At 40.6% G+C, this 21,712-nt stretch overlaps 1 protein-coding gene across 2 annotated transcripts in view; it reads right to left on the bottom strand.

Moving 5' to 3' along the window:
- VSNL1 (visinin like 1) overlaps positions 1-21,712 on the bottom strand; it is a 133,928-nt gene that overhangs the window by 56,240 nt on the left and 55,976 nt on the right. The window contains exon 2 of one of the 2 annotated variants that reach the window (XM_050951043.1): positions 20,973-21,135. In XM_050951043.1, coding sequence (XP_050807000.1) covers positions 20,973-21,134 — 162 coding nt within the window. In that variant the 5' untranslated portion in view covers position 21,135. Of the gene's footprint in view, positions 1-20,972; positions 21,140-21,712 lie in introns of both variants that reach the window. The other variant, XM_050951042.1, reaches the window with a different exon arrangement.

The raw sequence follows: 21,712 nt of genomic DNA, 5'->3' as shown, positions 1-21,712 counted from the left end.
AGCCCTTCACACACAACTGGGTTTGCTGTTCTGTTAATGGTCAGTTGCACTTCCTGTCTCATGCATCAGCATGACATCTCTCATGTACTGCTCTGAGAGGGAATGCTTGTGCACACCCATGCCCAGTCCCTGAGGAAGGCTGTTTACTACTAATCATAAACCAGAGAGGTTGCAGTACCTAGCACACAGGGGCTCTCTAGGATTTACTGTACTAGAAATCATTTTTAAAAAATAATTTAGTCTGCAGTGTTGTCCACATGGAACCAGGGCCAGTACAACCCATTAGGTGACCTAGGTGGTCGCCTAGGGTGCTAGCATTTGGGGGGCGGCATTTCGGGTCCTTCAGCAGTGACTGGATCTTCGGCCGCTCCAGTCATTGGCGGCATTTAGGCGGAGAGACCTGGGGCAAGAGGGCACGGGGAGGGCCACCTGCAGGAGTAAGGGGGGACGCGGCAGGCAGGAGAACGGCTCCCCGCCCCAGCTCACCTCTGCTCCACCTCCTCCCCTGAGCATGCTGCCCTGCTCTGCTTCTCTCCCTCCCAGGCTTGCAGCACCAAACAGCTAATTGGGAGGGATAGCTCAGTGGTTTGAGCATTAGCCTACTAAACCCAGGGTTATGAGTTCAATCCTTGAGGGGGCCATTAAGGGAACTGGGGTAAAAATCTGGGGATTGGTCCTGCTTAGAGCAGGGGGTTGGACTAGATGACCTCCTGAGGGTCCCTTCCAACCCTAATAGTCTATGATTCTAAGTGGAGCAGCGACAGCGTGCTCGGGGAGGAGGCAGAGCAGAGGTAAGCTGGAGTGGGGAGCTGCTGCATGGCTCCTTGGGCCAGGGGGAGCTGCCATGGGTGGGCACCTCAGGGTGGAGGGAGGGACCTGCTGCAGGGGGTGCCTCAGGTGGAGAGGGGATGGGAAGCTGCCATACGGCTCTGGGGGCCCAAGGTAGAAGTTTTGCTTAGGGTGCAAAACATCCTTGCACCCGCCCTGCATGTGACATTTCAGGAGCACCAAATCCATTCATCAAATGTTTACATAGACTTGCTTATTTGCACAGTGCTGAACACTAACAAGTTTTTACTTAATTCAACACCAGATTACTGCAAAAGGGTTGAAATAATAGATTTTTCTATTCCCAGTGTTTTGTGGCAGGTTTTTTTTATTATGATTAGACAAAATTAATTTGTGATTTTTTTCTTTTTAAATTTAATGTTTGGTCAGCTTTAGTTGCTCATTCTCTAGATTTGTTTCCATCAGCCACAGCACCGAATCACCTAGGAATGTTTCATTTTGGTAGCAATCAATGTGACGATTAAGCAAACATTTCTAGCTCCAATTCTCTACCAGAGTAAATAAGTGCTGGCGCACTGACTTCAATGGAGTTTCACTCCTTTGCATTGCACCATTGTCCCATTATCTGGATGCCCAGAAGTGTAATGTTACAATTGAACCACATCCTTTCCCAGTTCTAGCTCCCAAAGGACAAATAAAAATAAATATTATTTTACATGAAAAAATCTGTTTTAAAACTGTCTGCATTTTTAAGGATTGTGTAAGAGATGATCAGTTACACTGCAGCCTCTAACAACTAGAAAATAAAATGTTTAGCATTTACATAGTGTTTTTCATCTTAAAGTGCTGCACAAACATTAAGTAATCAAGCTTCACAATAACAAAGTGAGGAATGTAAGGAAGCATTATTTTGACTATGTATTGTAATTATATTGTCTTATTAAGAATTTCCTGGTTTGTGCCTTGTAAAGTAATTATTGTAATTATCATAAAAGCTTATAAAATGTCACAGGGTTTTTTGTTTGTTTTGTTTTTTTTGTTTTTGTTTTTGTTTTTTTACTATAAATCAACATTAAGCCAAGGAACTAATTTATAGCCTACTGTAGGGATACATTTTTTTCCATATATCTCTACTTCTATTTTCTCCTCTTGTCTACTTGAGTAAAGTCCATTTAACCATTTTGGGCTTGACCTTAAGTCAACGGGCAATTTGGCCACCAACATTAATGGGAACAAGACTGGGCCCTTTATTTTAGCAAACAAATTCAGGAATAAATGGTAAATGTGGAGTTGCCTCAACAGTCTTTACTGGATGTTTGCAAAGTGCTATTATGAGACTTTTGAATGAAATGTCCTAGATAGGTTCAAAGCAAAACCATTAAGACATGATTGCTTGTGTATCCTTTCACTGGGAAAATAGAGTCTGTAACCTATTTTACTTTCAGTAATCATAAAACCTGTATGTTCAGGTGCTATGGTCTATATAGGTAACTGGATAGAAGTGTTGCAGAATGCTGAATTTCAACTGACCTCTTCTAGATCATCAGAAATGCGGCCAGAAAAGGCTAGGCTACATCACTGAAAAATCTTGGAGAGTGAGGAAGATGATAATTTGATTAGCCCTTAGGAGGGACTTCCTTATATATCTGTGATTGACCGAAGGTTAACTCTGAAAAGGGTCCCAGTTAGTTTTCCTTAGCTATAGGGATGGCAGTAGTGGGCTAAATCCTAAAAAATTAAGGGTTTAAAACGTAGGAATATGAAACACCTTAGGGCTTTGACAAGCATACTGTGGCATAGATGCTGGAACTAGGGATGCTGGGGGTGCTGGCTTGAAGTGGTTTCCATCATATACAGGATTTACAGTTTGGTTCTTTGGCTCTCAGCACACCCCCCCCCATACAAATTGTTCCAGCACCCCTGCACTGTGGATTCCAGAGGAGACAAGGAAAAGACTGAACGTTAAGTGAATTCCACTGGCCTCATTCTCCTCTCACACTGTAGTAAATCTCAAGTCCAGGAAGTTACACTGGTGCATAACCGACAGAAGGGAGAGAAGCATCATGCCCTATATTTGGATTTACTGAGCTATCTGAACTGCTAGTAGATCCTAACAAAACACACAAGTAATCTGCCTTCCAGGCACATCCAAAATACCAACTGTTTTTTCTGACTCCCTGAAAATGACTGCCTTGAATGGTGCCGTGCTTTCTTATATTATTCTCTATCACAGCCATAAGCTTATAATTTCCAGCTAGTCAGCTGCTAAATTGTTGTGGCATTAAGACCATCCAAAGTTGTTTAATAAACAGAGCTTCATCTATCCCCACGGGGCTCTAATGTACCTTAATATGGGCTTTTTTTCAAGAGGGGGGAAACTATCTTTCTTCTCCCTCTCTCCCACTTGAATCTTTATTATATTCTTAAACTTCTCCACAACAAACTGGTAGATTACAGGGCTTGGAGTTACCTAAGCAAATCCACTTTTACTATTACGATTGTTTATATTATAGTAATGCCAAGGAGTTTACAATGTGAATAAACAAGACAGACATAGAATGGGAAGAGAACAGTGAAGAGACTTGCCTAAGGTCACACAGCAGGACAGTGGCAGAGCCAGGAACACAACATAACTCAACTGACTCCTCGTCTAGTGCTCTGCCCACTGGCCAGGCTGCCTCTCTAAATGTTATCTTCTGAAAGTTCCTTAATTCCTGAACACTACAACCACAGATGGACATGGTGCTTTAACAGCACTGGAAAAGGAAAGAGGCACCAAGTGCCATCAACAGTGGTCTTCCATACTAGACAGCATTTCTCCAGTGGGTACCAGCAATAACATGCTGCTGGTTGTAGATATTTTGAGTGGCATTGACCTGATGGTGCTAGAAAAGGCTCTGACAGCAGATATGGGAGTATAATTTATGAACAAGAAAACCCTGCAGAGCCTGTGAGAATGGAACCCGATTGGCATGCCCGTTCCTGTTTCTCCTACCCCAGTTGTTACAGTACTCACCTGAGATGCGGTGACCTGGGTTCAATTCCTTCCTCCACTGATGTGGAGAAAGGATCTGAACAAGGATCTTCCAATTCTCAGGAAGCCAATGGGATATTCTGGGGTGGATCTGTCCAAGTAAGTTACAGTAGCTCCTGGGGCTGCCCTGTGGGCTGTAGTGCTGCTTGGACTTTGCAGAGTGGCCCCACTATGACATGTCCCTCCCACACCCAGCCCCACCTCTGGAATGCCCCCATGCCAGGGCGTCAGAGGGGATCCATAAAAAGCAGCCTCATGGCTGTCCTCCTCAGTTCCTGACCCCTGGAAATACTCCCCTCAGCAGACACAGGGATTTTAGAATACTTTTAAACCGTTCCAGTCTTTTACCTGGCATAAAAGGGCCAGAGCAGAGGTGAGGATCTCACCCCCTTATTGCAAACTTTCATTCACTTGAGTACTCCTTATTTCCATGAGACATTTGCATTGAAATCGGTGATCCTTACAGGATGAAGCCCTTCGTTTCTTTCTCCAACTCACAATACTGTAAGTAGAATAATGACATTCTACCAAGCTGGAATCTGAAACGCAGCACAAGATACTCTTGCAGTGTCTGATGTGTGGGTGCATAAACCCAAAATGGGTGAAACTGAAGAAAAAGACTGGGAGGAGCCATTCCATGAAAACAAAGAACAATGGCTCAAGTATAGAAAACTGAAACACATAACTTGCCAAAGTGAAAGACACCCTAAGGCAAAGGCTAACCACGGCAGTAATACAGGAGGAATATTTTCACAGGGATGAACTGTTCCTGAGCAATTTTTTCCCCACATATAAAACATAAACATACTTTTATTCAAACAGATTTATTTCTGGAATAAATACATTCATTGTACCCAGGCAAGAAAATTCCCACTCTGCACTGAATAATCCATTGGCTAGAGTTTAAGATCTTATTTCTAGTCTCTGTGCGTTGTAATACTCTGGTCTTATTTCACTTGTTGGGGGCTAGGTGGTGGCAGTGGCCTGTGATATACAGGTCAGACTAGATGATCTCAGGGTCCCTTCTGGCCTCAAACTCTATGACTGTATGACTCTCCCAACTAATGTCCTCTTTTGTAGGATTGCCTTAGAAGAGTTGTGCTAAAGGAATCATTTTCACAAGAGCTGGGTAATTTTGGTGAAGTATCAATTGTCACCTTTACCAGGAAAGCACAATTTGGGGACTGAATGTGTTGAGTTTTCACACTGGAAACAAACCTAAAAAAATTTCACACATTTGTCTTAGGCAAAATTTCATCATTTTCACATACAAATGCTGTGCTTCTTACAGCAAAATAAACCTGTTTTAGAGAAATGAAATATGTTTTACATCTGTTGTTCACATACAAAGGAGAGAAAAAAGAACAATGAAATATTTCATTTTGGGGGGAAATTGTTGAATTACGTGGACTCCCCCTCTTTTCCTCTACCCTTATTTTTTGCTTTCAGCTATACTTCCTCCTAAAGTGTTATGGAGCTGCTGGCAGTATCTGCACAAGCAGCTTAGTCTTTTGAAGGTGAAAATAGACTTTATCTGAACACCTGAACATTCAACACGTGCTGTTCTCTAAGGGTCCAGGAAAGAGTGCCAAGTGGAAAGAGAATCTGGAAAGAGTACAATAGGTCTGATTCTTCTTTCGGTCACATATTGGTTTTACACTGGAATAACACCACTAACTCCTGATTTACACTGCTCTGAAAGTAAAATCAGGCCCACTGCATACACCAGTTTCAGACAAGACTTTCCTCTTGATATGTAGAAAAACTCTCATGAGGGAAAGATTAAAAAAATAAGTGTGGAGTGCACACATCTTGCAGGAGGTACTCATGTCAGTAGTCTCACCGATCCCTGTATTCTCCTTACAATTTTAATCTAGAACCATAAATTCATCAGGGTTTCCTTGTTACATGCTATATTTTAACTCTAGCAGAAAATGATTAACAGATTGATTGGTTGCTTTATTATGGTAGTGTTCCACAGAATCTTTGTATATACCAGTGTATAAACATTTCCATTCTAAACTCTCATTTGAAGATATTTACACTTCAGCAGCAAACATTTGCTTTAAATGCTCAGAAATGTAAGACACACTTCAACAGAGCTGTTTGAGATTCTAGCCACTGGATTCCCACTGACTTATGGGAACCACCCACATACCCTGACTTTGAAAATTAACCATTCTCAGGCCAAGAGTTATTTTACTTATTTACTTTCATTTTTTAAACAATTCTTCAAATTGGATATTGATTTTTTTATTAAAAAAATATTTATTTTAAGCTAACAGGACCTAATACTGGAATCTCTGATTTTTTAATCCTAGAATACGGAGTGCCACAGAGGCCCCTTCTGTTCAGTACAAGGCAGCTAGGGGGATATAGGGAAATGGTTCTGGGTGCAGTGCCATCAGTATGCTGATAATACTCAGCTATGTCTTTGTGTGGCATTGGAGAGGCATGGTGCAGTCACTCCATTTCCTACATCTAGGGCTCGGATATCAGTTAACAGTCCAAGGCTCAACCCAGACAAAGCAGAGGCGATGCTAGATTTGGGGAAGCAACATGAGGAGCATGGCAGGGATAACAGTGGCCCCTTTGACTAAAAGGTTATCCCTTGCTTTTGTTACCAGCCTTTGTATCCTGGGGATACAGTTACATCCCTGGTAGCTTTTGAACGTCTAGTTTGGAGCTGTCACAAGAGTGCTCTTTTTCCATCTTTGCATAGCTAGAATATTATGACTTTCATTGTGGATGTAGCTCACCCTAGTAATTCACACCTTTCTCATCTCCATATTCACACTGCAGGCCTTCTCGACAGCATTCCATCCAATCTGCTCCAGAATCCTACTCGTAGACGTGGTAGGGATTAGCATGATTGCACGGATGTGGCTTCAACCATTCTCTTCCCAGGCCTCATCCAGCTCCTCTACTTTCAGAGGAGCCTTGCAAGGATCCATAGTCTCCCCCATCCTTTTGAACAACCATGTAAAGATGCTAGGGCAAACAGTAACACTAGCGCTGCATCACATGCACTCCAGATGCAAATTGCACCCACTCTCAGCTATCTAAGGGCACTGCTGAGATCAGCTATTAGATGAAAACAGCTGGCTGAAGTTAATCCTGGAAAGACAAGTAATGCAGGTGAGCAGGGGGGACGTATTCTGAAGTGCTCTGAAGGTGCACTCTGCAGGCCTTATTTCATAATGTTTTACAGGATTTTGGCTACATAATTTTCTGTCTTCATTGACATTACAGTTATGTAGCCTAATTACATAATTATCTGTGCTGATACATATTACAAATTAGGGCATATCATTACCACATAAGGAAACAGCTACATATTTAAATAAAGGTGCAGGGGGGAAATTTACTTGAGGAGGGAGATAGGGTTAAAGGAAAAGAATATTTCATCTTAAAGAAAGTCAAAATTTGGCCCTCATATGAGTGAACAGGAGCGGGTGCAGAGAACCTCCATTCCCTGTGCACACTGGACAGAACAGGAGTCCCCAGGACTCAAGTGAACTCAGTGACTGCTCCTTCCTAGTGTTTTCTGGGGAGCATGTCATGCCTTTTACAGAAGTTAGTGTTGGTACCAACCCAGAAACTTGTATCCAAATACTCCCAAACATTGAAAACTTTTTCATAGCTAGATCCCAAGTCCTCTCTTGTTAAACAAAGTCTCAGAGAAGTTAAGTGACTGGGTTTAGGTGAGACAAGGTAGATGAAGTAATATCTTTTATTGGATCAATTTCTGTTGGTGAAAGAGACAAGCTTTCAAGCTCCACAGAGTCTTTTTCAGGTCCAGGAAAGGTACTCAAGAGTGTCAAAGCTGGGGGGAACATGTAGTTTAGCAAAGTAGTTAACACATATTCTAAGGGACCATTCAAGATGTAATACGTATTAAGATGCTGGGCATGCTATAAGAACGCAGACAGGCCATACATTGAGTTAGTCACAGAGCTGAGAATCTGACACGTTCCTTATTCTAGATACCGACATACTGGGTCAGCTCTTCAGCTGATGCAAACTGCCATAGCTCCATTGACATGAAGCTACACCGCCTAGATTCTCACCCCACTATCTTTATAGGAATCTTTATAACAGACATTAACATGGCTTTAAATTCTGCTGAGATTTCTGTCCCAAATCTAGGGTATTCAACATATCATTAACCTTATGCCACAAACATCAAGGGAGTAGACACTGCAAAACGTATCTGGTGAGTCTCCAAAGGTAGAAAGCAGTTATTTCTCTATGGCAGAGGTTGGCAAACTATGGCCCGCGGGCCACATCCAGCCCGTGGGACCGTCCTGCCTGGCCACCGAGCTCCTGGTCCGGGAGGCTAGCCCCCGGCTCTTCCCCTTCTCTTTTCTCCCCCCCGGCAGCCTCAGCTCGCTCGGTCCGCTGCTGGTGCAATGCTCTGGGCGGTGGGGCTGTGAGCTCCTTGGGCAGTGCAGCTGCACAGCCAGACCTGACCTGGTCTCTGTGCTGCGTGGTGGTAGCAGTGGCGGCGGCGTGGCCCGGCTCCAGCCAGGCGGCACAGCTGTAGTGCCACCAGCCACCGGCACTCTAGGCAGCGCGATAAGGGGGCAGGGAGCGGGGGAGGGGGTGTTGGTTAGAGGGCAAGGGAGTTTGGGGTTGTGGTTGGGGGTGTGTATAGGGGTCAGAGCAGGAACAAGGGGTTGAATGGGGGCAGGGGTCCCAGGAGGCAGTGAGGAGGGAGGGGGGGTGGATAGGGTGGCAGGGGGCAGTCGGGGACAGGGAGAAGAGGTGGTTGGATGGTGCAGGGGGGCATCAGGAATGAGAGGAGGGGTTGGATGGGGTGGCAGGGGTCCAGGGGCAGTTAGGAGACAGGGAGTGGGTATGTGTGGATGGGGCAGGGGTCCCAGAGAGGTTGTCACGGAACAGGGTGGATTGGATGGAGCAGGAGTCCCGGGGGGGGCAGATAGGAGGTGGGGGCAAGGCCATGACCCCCTCCCCTAACCGGCCCTCCATACAATTCACGTAACCTGATATGGCCCTCAGGCCAAAAAGTTTGCCCGCCCCTGCTCTATAGCATCACTTGACATATTTACTGCTCTGGAAACACTGGAAGTGAAGTACCAAAGTATGAGGTGAGGTCCCACAACTGCTGCAAAGGACAGCAGACTGGGAAATAAGAGGGGGATATGACATACATGAAGGAAGAGGTCTCAGTCCTAATCAGACTGACAGTAACACTTCTTTAAGGAATAGGTGGACAAAACTCATTCAGAATGAGCTGTGAGGGGAAGGGAGTAGAAATACATTGCTGCACCTTCTTAATGATGAACAGTAGCTCTGGGAGACACTCTCCCTAGCCCTTTAGCACCTCAGATTAAAAGTTATATATACCATGCATTTTGCATATGGTAGCGTGAGGGGGATAAGCATAGCCTGATATACCTTATAGGTAGGCTTGCTAAAATTTGATTATTATTTTGCTTATAATTTTGATGGGTCATATAAATGGTTATTTTAATCTTTTTTCTTGTCATTGTTTAGCAAATTTAAATTTTCACAGTTGTAGGAAATTATGAGGGTATCAGGCAACCAACAACATCCAACAATAGTTATTTATTGACAGTAAATGTGGAGATTCAAAAAGTTAAAGCTTTGTAACCGTTTAACCATCAACATCACATACCAAAATATACAAAATAAATATCCTTAAATCAAACTCTAAGAAGTTCTCAAACAGTATTTTTCTTACTTTGCCTAACTGTAAATGTCTCTTATTTTTTATCAAAATATTTTTCATTGGGTTTTCTGTAGAGTGAAATCAATGTTTACCAATAGCTACAGATAAAAACTAGTCCTTCCAAGCCTACTAATAGGTGAATGGACTTTGTAGAAAGTTGATGGCAAGACCCACACAGGATTTCAGAGCAACCTCTGACTCTATTTTGTGGACTGTCTTATTTAACACTGTTAGATTTAAATAATCCCAAGTAGATTTTGTTGTTAACTCCTCTCCAAGATAAATAGGGAAATGTTGGATTACAGCTCTGCTTCTGCTTCTCTGGATTAGAGAGAGGTTTTATGAAAGGCTGTACATTCACTTATGACGGGAGTGCTATCTCTGCAACCAACAGGGCTGGGAAATCCTTGGGTAGTGTAGATTTCATACAAACCACTCCTGAAAACAAAGCAAGATCTGGCATTTTTCACTAATCCTTTCAAATATCAGCATTATTTCTCTACACTGAATTTTCTTGCTTTTATCACTTTATCTTCCAACCTGCATGTTTTCTTTAGTGTTGTTTTGTTGTGCTTGAATATACAATTAACAGAGGAAACTCTCATGCTAAGTCAGTCATCTCAACTCTGCAAATAATAGCGTTGTTGGTGAAAACAGGCAATTCAGGTGATCTTAATTAAACATGAAAAGAGGGGAATTTACTCTCGTTGAGTAAAAATAAGGTTGATATCCCAAGGTGCTGGGACTGTTCAAGCTATGTTTAGTAGAAACCTGATTTGAATCTCAACTACAGCCTACATAATAATAAAAGGCATCTAAACTGATGCCTAATCCAGCACCTGACTATTGTAGTATGCCACAGAGCTTCCTAAAGAGGCATAACTATTCATTATTAACCTACCAACCCACAAGAATGCCTATCACAGTGATATATAGGTACTGCACAAAAAAAGAACAAAGCCACTGCATATCTCCTGTTTATTCTCCCCTCCCTCTCCTCTCTGAAATGCTCTTCTCTCTCCCCCATCCTTCCCACACTTGTTGCAGGTTTTATTCTGGGGGAAAGCTAACTCAAAGAGCTGTGTTTTGGAATTCACACTGAAAGTGGTGAGATTTGTGGTTATTACAATATTCTCCAGCAAGCGAATTCCACAACCTAGGACATGTTGGTGAGAAAGCCCTGCCTCCAGCTCTTACTATTATTACTCTTGGGGTTGAAGTTTCATCATGTTCAAGAAATGCAGCTCTCAGAGGAGGCCATCACTACAAAGAGAAAGGCACTTCTGGAGGTATTAAAGACCAGTTCCTTGAAGGGTCTTAAAGATCTGAGACCTTGAATCTGATCAAGTATTCTACTGAGAGCCAGCACAGTGAGCAGAGCACCAGGATGATGTATCCCTGGTGTTTAGTGTTGGTGACAGGCAGGCTGCTGTACTCTGGACTATCTGAATCCTTTTAATGTTGGATTGCTCAGACACAGGTACAGGGAGTTGCAATAGTCTCTCCTGGAGAACATGAAGGCGGGGATTGCTATCAACATTTGGTTTCCTAACATGGTACTGAGTCCAGTACAATATCTGGGGCCAATTCAGCCCTAGGATCCGTGGAATTGTGCTGTTTACAGCAGGGCTCAGTATGGAACTCAGAGTTCTCAGGTGCACCTTCCGTAACATGAAGACTGTTTGTTCAGCCTGAGTTATGTCTACAAAACAGATATTGAAAATAGACACATGGCACCATAGAAAAACATTCCTATATTTTGAAACAAAATTCCTTGTCTCTCACAATACAAGTTTACTCCAGTATCAAGATAAAATGTCTTCTACTTCCCTTAGTTTCAGAGACTTCTTTACAAACCTTGTAGTGCTGAACAGTTTTTAATATTTTAAACAAGTAAAAAGGCGGATTGTAAAAAATGTGTCACATTAAACTTACTAAAAGACAGCAGTTTACTATCTGGATTGGAACTTGGGAGATCTGATTTCAGTTCCCTGCTCAGTCACAAACTTCCAGTGTGGTCTTGGGCAAGTCATTTAATCTCTGCATGCTTGAGTTCCCCATCTGTAAATCGGAGACTATAATACTTCTTTTCTCCCACCCTTGGTCTGTCTTGGTTATTTAGAGTGCTAGCTCTTTCAGGAATGGTTTGTCTCTTACTATGAGTATGTTGAGTATCTACCACATGGGTTCTCCGCATGGCATTTATGACTCCTATGAACAGGTTTCTTTATGGGTAGATGGCGGCAGGGTAGGGTGAGTGCGGGTGGGTCCTGAAAAGTAAGAAAGGGGGATTCTAAAACTTTTTTTCTGTTGTAACATGAGGTCATGGTTGGGAGAAGGTTGTGCACCACTGACATAGTACAATGGGGCCCTTATCTCCATTTGGGGGCTGTAAGCACTGCTTTAAAACAAATAATAAAACAATAACTACACAAAGAAATCCATGGCCTGATTGTGGCAGCAGGATCGGGCTCTTACTTTGCCAGTGTTTTCCTGCACTCCCTGATATTATGTTTTAATGATGGCTGTCTCCCTTGCAATAGCATCACTCCTTTCCTTCTGTTTTATCCTCCAGGGAAGTCATAACCTGTACTTCTGAATTCACAAGGTTTTGCCATGGAAATAATTTTGTCATTCCAAATGAGGGACCCAACAGGTAGTAAAGGAGAGCTGTAATGGAACAAAGCCCTTTATAAATGATGCACAATAGCTTTTGTAACTAGAAAACATGCTTTTGAAAAAGAAATCTTTAGAGAGATGCAAAATGGGAATGAATTTACATATTTTTCAAGTATCTGGAGGATTTTCCTAGTATGGCTTTCCCTCAATAAGGCCTTTTGGAATGTAATGTGTGCATGGATGTGTGTCAGCTTTTTAAATGCTCTGGGTTGGATTACCTTTCTACGATCTAACCAGGTTTTTTTTAAGGTTGCCCATCACTATGATATCTTAGGGCTTTTCACACAAGAAAGATAAACACAAAGATCTGTTAGCCTCTAAATTCTGTGGTTACCAAAGAAGCTTTCTTTATACTTTATGAGAGAATCTGAATTCAGCAGTTAGGGCCAGACTTTCAAAAGAACTCACAATCAGATTTTTAAGTGTTCAGTTCCCACAACTGTGGCCAGAATTTCAAAAAAGCTTATCTTAATTTTCAGCCCCTAAATAAGAGGCAGGATGGAAAACTTCCATTGGTTTCAGTGAGGTCAGGATTTCAATTTCAGAACAGCCTGGCATCCAATGTGCTGATCTTGTTTGAATATCTTGATACTGATTTTGAAGTCTAAACAAGAGTTGTTGTTTTTTGTTTTTTTTTAACTGAATGCTGAGCTTTGAAAATCTGGCTGTTAGAGACTGGTCTGAGGAGAGGTTTCCTAAAGCATTTCTGAGTCCAAGATCTATATACAGAGAGAAATATGGGAATACATTACATGTATCATCCCCCGCCCCAATGACACAAAGAATCGACTTCACAGTTAATGCTGCCTCATTATACAGGATGGTTCTTCCGTGGAAAGAACAGCCTGCCCCTTTGTTTCAGAATTCGTGAGAGCAGGCACACCGCGTTCCTGGCTTCTACTTAAGAAATGCAAGAAGTTTCTGTTGTGGTTATCTAATATGCATACATCTTTGGCATAACACCCTCTTATTGCTAGCGAGGAGACAGAGGAGCTATATTGATAGCAAAAACAGCAGTGTTATGGGAAATTGCAGAAAGACAGTAAGACTATTCAAAAAGAACAGGAGTACTTGTGGCATTGCCAAGAATACATTCTTTATGTTAAGTAGCTTTGTACTAAAAGTAATGTCTTTTTGCAGTTTCTCATAAACCTATTGAATACAATATTAGGGCACCAATTATATATTTCCTACTAAAAAACACTACTCTATGAAAATTCTATGTCCCTGTGTGCTCACTTTTTATTTGTGCTTTACAGTTTCTTCTGTTAAGTGCATTCTATATATTTACCTTTAAACAGAATAAATTTGCTTTTGTAGACGTTTGTGTCTTTATCAGGTATTTGTCACAAATGATTTAATTATATTTTTATCAAATGTTTAGATTTTGATTTAGTACTGAGGGAATACATTTAACATGTCTTCTGTCCATTTGATGTTTCCTACAAATTCCCCATAATCAAAGCAGCATAGAATCCCAGGGTTGGAAGGGACCTTATGAGGTCATCTAGTCTAATCCTATACTCAAAGCAGGACTAATGCCCAGATAGATTTTTGTTCCAGATCCCTAAATGGCCCCCCTAAGGATTGACCTCAAAACCCTGAGTTTAGCAGGCTAATGATCAAACCACTGAGCTATCCCTCTCCCCCAGCATCAATGATGCTTCTGCTCCTTCTCCCCAACAGGTCCCCATTTGCATTTTTATCTATCTGTTGTATCGAGTCATATAGATTGTGAAATCTCTGGAGGCAAGGACTGGCTTTGTTTTACTTGTTTGTGTACATTAGCCCTGAATGGGGACCTTTGCCCCACCCCCAGAATAAATAATAAATTCTTCTTAATAATAATAGTGGCTTCTTATCCAATTCCTATTTAAAAAGCTCATTATAAAATAATTACTATTATCTTCTTCATGGATCCTTAAGTCATATTTATAGATAGATACATAGATATGATGTATGACTATGTCATGTTAGGTGTGTACATGCTGCTGGTAAAAATTATACAGTATATCCTACCAAATGAACTGCCCCATTGTCTAGGAAACTTCTGAGAATTCCAGGAGTGATATTTACATATAGCTGAATTGTTCCTGAATGTTTGCATCCTGTAAGGCACAGACAGACTTCCCTGAAATAAATGGCATGCCCATCTACCCCTGCTCCACCCCCCTCCAGTATACTAAGGGAGAACTGGTTCATTGTCCCACATGGGTATACTCATCTATTTCCCTTTAATACTGCAGTGGAGTGAAACCAGTGAGAATGTCCAGTAAAATGCTACAGTGCAGTAATTCTCTTTAGCAGGGCTGGACAAAGATCCCCTTAATTTTGTTGTGATGAGAACAATCTACCTTGTCCTGCTGTCTTGCCTACAGTGGCATGAGTAACACAGGGTGGGGAGGCAGCAGGTTTAAAGGCAGAATAAGATGGTGACATCTATGGGCACTAGGATGGGCATCAGGGATGCAAGACTCTCACAAGGTTCAGAGTTCAAATAAGTGCCCATAGATTGGATGCTTACCCAGTGCCTGATCCAAAGCCAAGTGAAATGAATGAAAATACATTGATTGACTCCAGTGGCCTTTGATGTAGGCACTCAAAACTCAAGTGAATAATCCAAACCCTACAGGCAGGAAAAACTGGGCTGGAAACCTCATGAGAGCAGATTCTTTCGCACAATTTCTGATGTTTTTATTTCCAGTCTCGGCAAAAAATTATGAAAGAACTTTCCGTATTTTATTCTTGTACGTCTGGTTATAGTCACAGCTGCAGGTAGTAATGAGGGAGAAAGGAGAGCCCACATCCAAACATTAAAAAAGGTTCAGGTTAAGCTCAGTTCTAAACATGGACAAAGGTTTATGGAGGTTCATGTTTCAAACCAGTTAATTCTTCTCTAATAAGAAAGATACTTAAGACATCATTCCTACTTTATTATATAAAGCCATCAATACTTAAAATATTATTGTAGAGTTGAAATGGTTGTCTTTGTTGATGAATATTATTTTTACAGTAGTGCCTAGATTCCCCAAATGAGATCATCCCCCTTTGTGCTAGACATTGTGCAATTATAAGAGACAGTCTTTGCTCTAGCGAACTTACAGTCTAAACATAAAACAAAGATAAAGAGTAGGAGAAAGGAAGTATTTTTATTCCCAGTTTACAGATGAGGAACTGAGGCACTGAGATATGAAATGGTTTAACAAGGTTACACAGGGACCTGTCTAGGGCGGAGCGAGGAAGTGACCCTAGAACTCTAGAGCCCCTGTCCAGTGCCTTCATCCCACAAAAAAACATCCTTCCTCACTATGCAAGTTATCCAGCCTTCAAGATGGGAAACTTCTCCCAACACTGTTTTTTGTTTTTCCCAGTTTTGTCCAAACTACAACAATCATCCCTGTGTATATATTTGAATGTCTTATTCCCGAGACCCTATAAATATGCTAGTGGGTAGACAAGTATTGTTTATTAAGATTTTGAGAATTTTGTACTTCCTACAATACATTTTGGCATATACTGAAATTTGGGCTGGAGTGAGGGGCTGGAATGGAGAGTCACCTGCCTAATCTTCAGTAAATATTTGAGAATAGAGCCTATTTTTTTTCCATACGCTCTTAAAATGACAATAGATGTCAGTTGGATCTCAGTCAGGGAACGTCAGGGATAGCCCAAAACATGAACAATTATTTGACTAATTAAATCGTATTATATTTTTCAGAGCAATTTAAATTTAAACTCAATAGTATGGCTTAATAAAATACATAAGATAAATTCACAAAACTTTACGCCCAATTTATTTTTTAACACTAGCCTAAGGTGCATCATATCATAATGGCTTTGAATATTTCCTTTCCATTTGTAGGACTATTGGCGTTTGCTTTCACTGTTAACCCAGAGGACATGCTTGCCATGTTCAGTGACCTGGTTCAAAGAAGTATGACATCATAGGAGTCTATTTTCCACATAGTACACACACATAGCTCATGTTATCATTAATGCCCATTATGTACACTTGCACAGTATGGGCCACATTCATCCCTGATGTAATCCTGCTGAACTCAAAACTTAAAGCAGAATGAATTTGGCCTTTTAAATCAAAATAAGATGTATGGAATCACAACATGAATTCAGAATGCCCATGTATTTAGGCTGATTTACCTCCAGTCCCCAATTTTACTTCAATGTATTTTTGTAAATTAATTTCTTACAATGAATATACTATGAACATTAAATAAATACAACTCTCCAGTAAAACTGCTGCTAAAACTATTCAGTATCATTCAGCTATGTGGGAACAAAGTCTGGGGTCTAACCTTGATAGCCATGACATCAATTGAGTCAAAAATCACAACAGTAACCCTAAAAGCAACAAAGGGTCCTGTGGCACCTTATAGACTAACAGACATTTTGGAGCATGAGCTTGAACACTGACTTATTCACCCAGGAAAGCTCATGCTCCAAAACGTCTGTTAGTCTATAAGGTGCCACAGGACCCTTTACTGCTTTTACAGATCCAGACTAACACGGCTACCCCTCTGATACTTAACAGTAACCCTACACCTTCAGATCTCTTAAGAGCTGCACACTGCAAGTCAGTTGCAATGCATTAAAATAATAATAATAATAATAAAAACTTTATTGAACCTACAAATTTACAGGCAATGTTAAATATTTTTATATGCCAATATAAGGTGTTCTATTAAACTGTCTACATATACACCTGTATACAGAAATATCACTTTTATACAACACTCCCAAAGCAAGTTCTGTAAACCGGCAAACACTCTACACAGAAGGTCTAGTTGCATGAGTGTTATTCGTCTTAAGTGCTGCACAGTCAGTTCACAGAAAGAACCCCAGTTGCAATGAATTCAGAGCTGATCCTAATCAATATGCAGGGGAAAAAACACAGAACTGTTGGTGCCACCTCAAACAAAGCAGCAAACACTCCATCTACCACAAAGCCTTAAAGCTGGAGATGGAGATAACATGAGCTATGTGTGTGTACTATGTGGAAAATAGACTCCTATGATGTCATACTTCTTTGAACCAGGTCACTGAACATGGCAAGCATGTCCTCTGGGTTAACAGTGAAAGCAAACGCCAATAGTCCTACAAATGGAAAGGAAATATTCAAAGCCATTATGATATGATGCACCTTAGGCTAGTGTTAAAAAATAAACTTAAAGAGTAAAGACTAAAAATCAAATGAAAACAAGTCATTCACAGGTCTCTATGTAACCACTGAAGCCTCCAAAGTAACAATTACTACAATTTTTCCAATGCGTTGTAAAAAGAGAATGAAGTCACCAGATCGTAAAACTCTGCAAAACTGGCAATTTATATTAATATCACAAGAACATATTATGTGTTGTGACAGTAAACATTGTGGATGTTTTCCATTGGCTGGCTGTGTGTGGAAGGAGTCTCTTTCCTTAGATCAAAGTTTTGCCATGAACATTCTAATATCACTCCTTGATCAGACATGTCCAACTGCATGGTACAAATCCAATGAGCAGACAGATGCTGACATCTAAGAGAAAATGTAACACTGAAGTGAATGTAAACCTTGTAATCATCTTCCCAATAAAATATTTATGGAAGCCTTCCTGGCTAAAATCAAATGAATATAACTTGTGAACTTTTTCTCTCCTAACTGTAGGCTCACACTCAACATAAAGAAATAAATTAAGAAATCAACATAAATGTTATACCTTCTTACCATTAATATGCACTTCAGAGAACTGGAATGCTTAAAATCCAACAACAATGCCTTGTGACTTCTTGTGGTGACCTCTGCTGTGAAAGTCAACTTTCAAATCTGGATTTTTTTCTGTAGTCAGAAGCTAATACTGAATGAGTGCCCCAAGCATCAAGAATCAACCTCCTTGGGAACACGGAAAGTAATAGTGTCTCAGAGAGTCAGGGAATGACCTGTTAGAAGCTTTGACAATAGTACCTCAGAGTTACAAACACCTTGTAAATGAGAGATTGTTTCTTACTCTGAAATGTTCATAACTTTGAGCAAAATGTTCTTTCAAAAGGTTACAACTGAACACTGACTTAATACAGCTTTGAAACTTTACTAGGCAGAAGAAAAATGTTGCTTTTAACCATCTTAGTTTAAATGAAACAAGCACAGAGACAGTTTCCTGACGTCATCAAATCTTTTTTTTAAAACTTTCCCTTTATATTTTTAGTAGTTTACATTTAACACAGTACTGTACTGTATTTGCCTTTTTTTTTTCCTTTGGTCTATGCTGCTACCTGATTGCATACTTCTGGTTCTAATGGAGATTTATGGTTGACCTGTCAGTTTGTAACTCTGGTGTTTGTAACTCTGAGGTTCTATAGCAGTGGCTTTCAACTTTTCCAGACTACTATACCCTTTTCTGGAGACTAATTTGTCTTACGTACCCCTAAGTTTCACCTCACTTAAAATCTACTTGCTTACAAAATCAGACATAAAACTACAAAAAAGTGTCACAGCACACTTACTGAAAAATTGCTTACTTTCTCACTTTTACCATATAATTATAAAATAAATCAATTGGAATATAAATACTATACTTACATTTCAGTGTATAGTATATAGAGCAGGATAAACAAGTAATTGTCCATATGAAATTTTAGTTTGTACTGACTTTGCTAGTATTTTTATGTAGCCTGTTGTAAAACTAGGCAGATATCTAGATGAGTTGATTTACCCCCTGGAGGATCTCTGCATATGCCCGAGGGCTCATGTACCCCTGGTTGAGAACCATTGTTCTACAGAATATACATGATGAGGAGAGAAACTATGAAGTCATGGATTCATTTAAATCATTGGGAGTTTTACCACTGACTTCAGCAGAGTGGGAATTTTGCCCTGTGTGTAGACATATATATAATTTTCAGCCTATAACAAACTAGGCTAAACACATAAGAGTTATGTTAAAACAATATTAGGGGTACTTATTAACAAAAGCAGGAATAGCCAAACACTGGGGAATCTTTCTTAGCCTATATTTCCAAACACAAGTGGAACACAGAGGTGCTAAGGCTCATAGCCAGATTTTCCTTCCCTGTGTGTTGTCAAAGTTCTCATCCTTTTAAGCAGCACTGAACCCTCATACTCTGGGATTTACATTTTGCACTACCACTCAGTAACAATGGAACTAAATTTTATCTCTGGGCTATTTCCGCCTGGAATAAAGCACCTTGTGGGAGTCTACAATGACCTCTAAGGATTAGTCAGAAACGCTTTTGAAAAGAAGTCCTCGGCTGAGAGATGACATCATAAAACTGTCCCTCTCACAGAACCCCCCCCCACCCCAAATACTTATTTAGATTTTATTCCCACCTTTTTATTTGTAATTTATCAAACAGGAAGCAATGGTTCCACAATAGTTAAACACCTTATATATCTTGCTACAAATACATATTTTGCAAACGCTTATTTACATTTCCTACAAACATGCATGAGAAATAAGATGCAAGTCAATGTAGGACACACGCCAGACATCATCTAAAATGGAGGCAATCAATAATCACTCAGTACAAAACACAGTGCTCTAAAGCAGTAATAGCAGGGTTGTCACAAAATAACGAGGGAGTCAGAGTCTTCTGGAAGACAGGACTTTTCAGAACGCCATTTTAATGTACAGAAATTAAAGTGCACAGATGGTAATATTCTGCAGATGGCAGTGTCTGTGTAGTAACCTTCACTAGCACTGGGAAGGGGGACGTTTATAATATTTGTGGGGATGGTGTGGTCCAGGGCTGGGGAAATGCAGGGAAGATGGACTGCAGTTCCATTTCAGATAAATACAGATAGTCCTTGCCTACAGAGATCATTACTGAGCTCCAGGCCATCAAAGGTCTGGTAAAATTGACTGCTGGCATTTTTACTGTTCTTCAGCCTAACATTGTAATTTTCTGAACTAAGTGTTCATCGCCACTATCCAATATTTTTCCTACTTAAAGTTACTTTGAAGCCTCTGACCTTCAGGCAGTTGTTCCATTTTGAATAAAAATGTCATTATTTTTGTAATATGAATACACATCTCATGCTGTCTCCCATGTTTCTCCCCTTACGGAATAAATACATAGTAAAAATAAGAAGACATGGTACATGATAAATTAATGATCAACAAAAAGAAGGTAACCAGATGTCCTACATATCCTCTCTCATACTCCGAGGACAAGGGGAAAGTTAATGAAAAGGCAACACATTTATAACATACAAAAAGAAACTTTTTTCCCCCCATAGTGCATAATTAATCTATAGTACTTACTGCCACAGGACTGCACTGGGGTAAGAAATGACTGGGAATCAAAAGAGGAATAGATATTTTGATGGGTAATGAGAACATACACAGGATACTCATTTTATAAACCAGTAGCACTGCATGGAGGTATAGGGATCCGCCAACATGGATCATCTTGCAGGAGTGGGGCCATAAGCCCTCATCCTTCAGAGCATAAAACAACCCCTAGTTGAGAGGGTTTAGGAAGACTCTTCTCCTTTGGGAAAATCGTATCCTTCCTCTGAAACATTTGGTACTGGTCACTCTCGGAGACAGCCTACTGATCTATTTGAACCACTAGTTTAATTGCTATGGCAATTCCTACGTACATACCTGTCTGCTCCTTGTCAGTATAGACTTTAATTTGAATGATAGCCATGAAGGATATTTTTGCTCGACACATATTAAGGCACCGCTCTGATACCCTTCTTGTGGCTGTGCAATAGGAAGCTAATAAATAACGTACCTTTACATAAAGCTGCTGAAATTCGTCAAGGTTCAGTCTACCACTAGGACAGTCCTTTAGAAATCCTTTGTACCACTGTTTGAGTTCATGTTCGTTAAACTCCGTGCTCTTCACCAGATCCTCCATCACTTCAGGGGCCAGTTTGCTATTCTGCTTCCCCATTCTGCCTTAAGAAAAGCAAATTAATACAATTAGCCAAGTTGCTGTGATCGTTTTAAAACTTGATTAGCAACCAAGCTGGAGCATGCTACTGGCAGCCTTGTTTTGTGCTCACTGATCCTTTCAGCCAAGCCCGAACCCATGTTCCCCCTGATTATTTGGATGCTAAACTATATTTAAATAAGTGTTAGGCTGAATTTGAGAAAAAACAAGAAATTCGTCTTTCAATTAAAGCTCTTAAGTCCTGCAGATGGACTGCTGAGTTTGCTTTCAAAATAAATGAGAATTTGCTTAATCTTTTAAATAATAATTTAATATAAGGATTCCACCCTTTTTTTCCTTTTCTTTTTGAGAGGACTAACAGGTTCTTCCTACCAGTGGTTACCATCATATTAAAAAGTGACCGTTCTTTTAGTAATCTTGATAAAGTGGTTCCTAACCATTCCTTGGGTATTCAGTTATGAGAGAATGTGACTTAGGCTGACATTGTTAATAGTCAGTACCATGCTGGGTTGAAAAGGATCTTGTATGAATTAAAATGCAATGGAAAGATCACATTTCACAGATTCATAGATCTGATA

The sequence above is a fragment of the Gopherus flavomarginatus genome, chromosome 4 (assembly GCF_025201925.1).
Source record: "Gopherus flavomarginatus isolate rGopFla2 chromosome 4, rGopFla2.mat.asm, whole genome shotgun sequence".
Lineage (NCBI taxonomy): Eukaryota > Metazoa > Chordata > Testudines > Testudinidae > Gopherus > Gopherus flavomarginatus.
The sequence above is the reverse complement of the archived record's forward strand: the minus strand, read 5'-3'. Positions and strand labels throughout refer to the sequence as shown.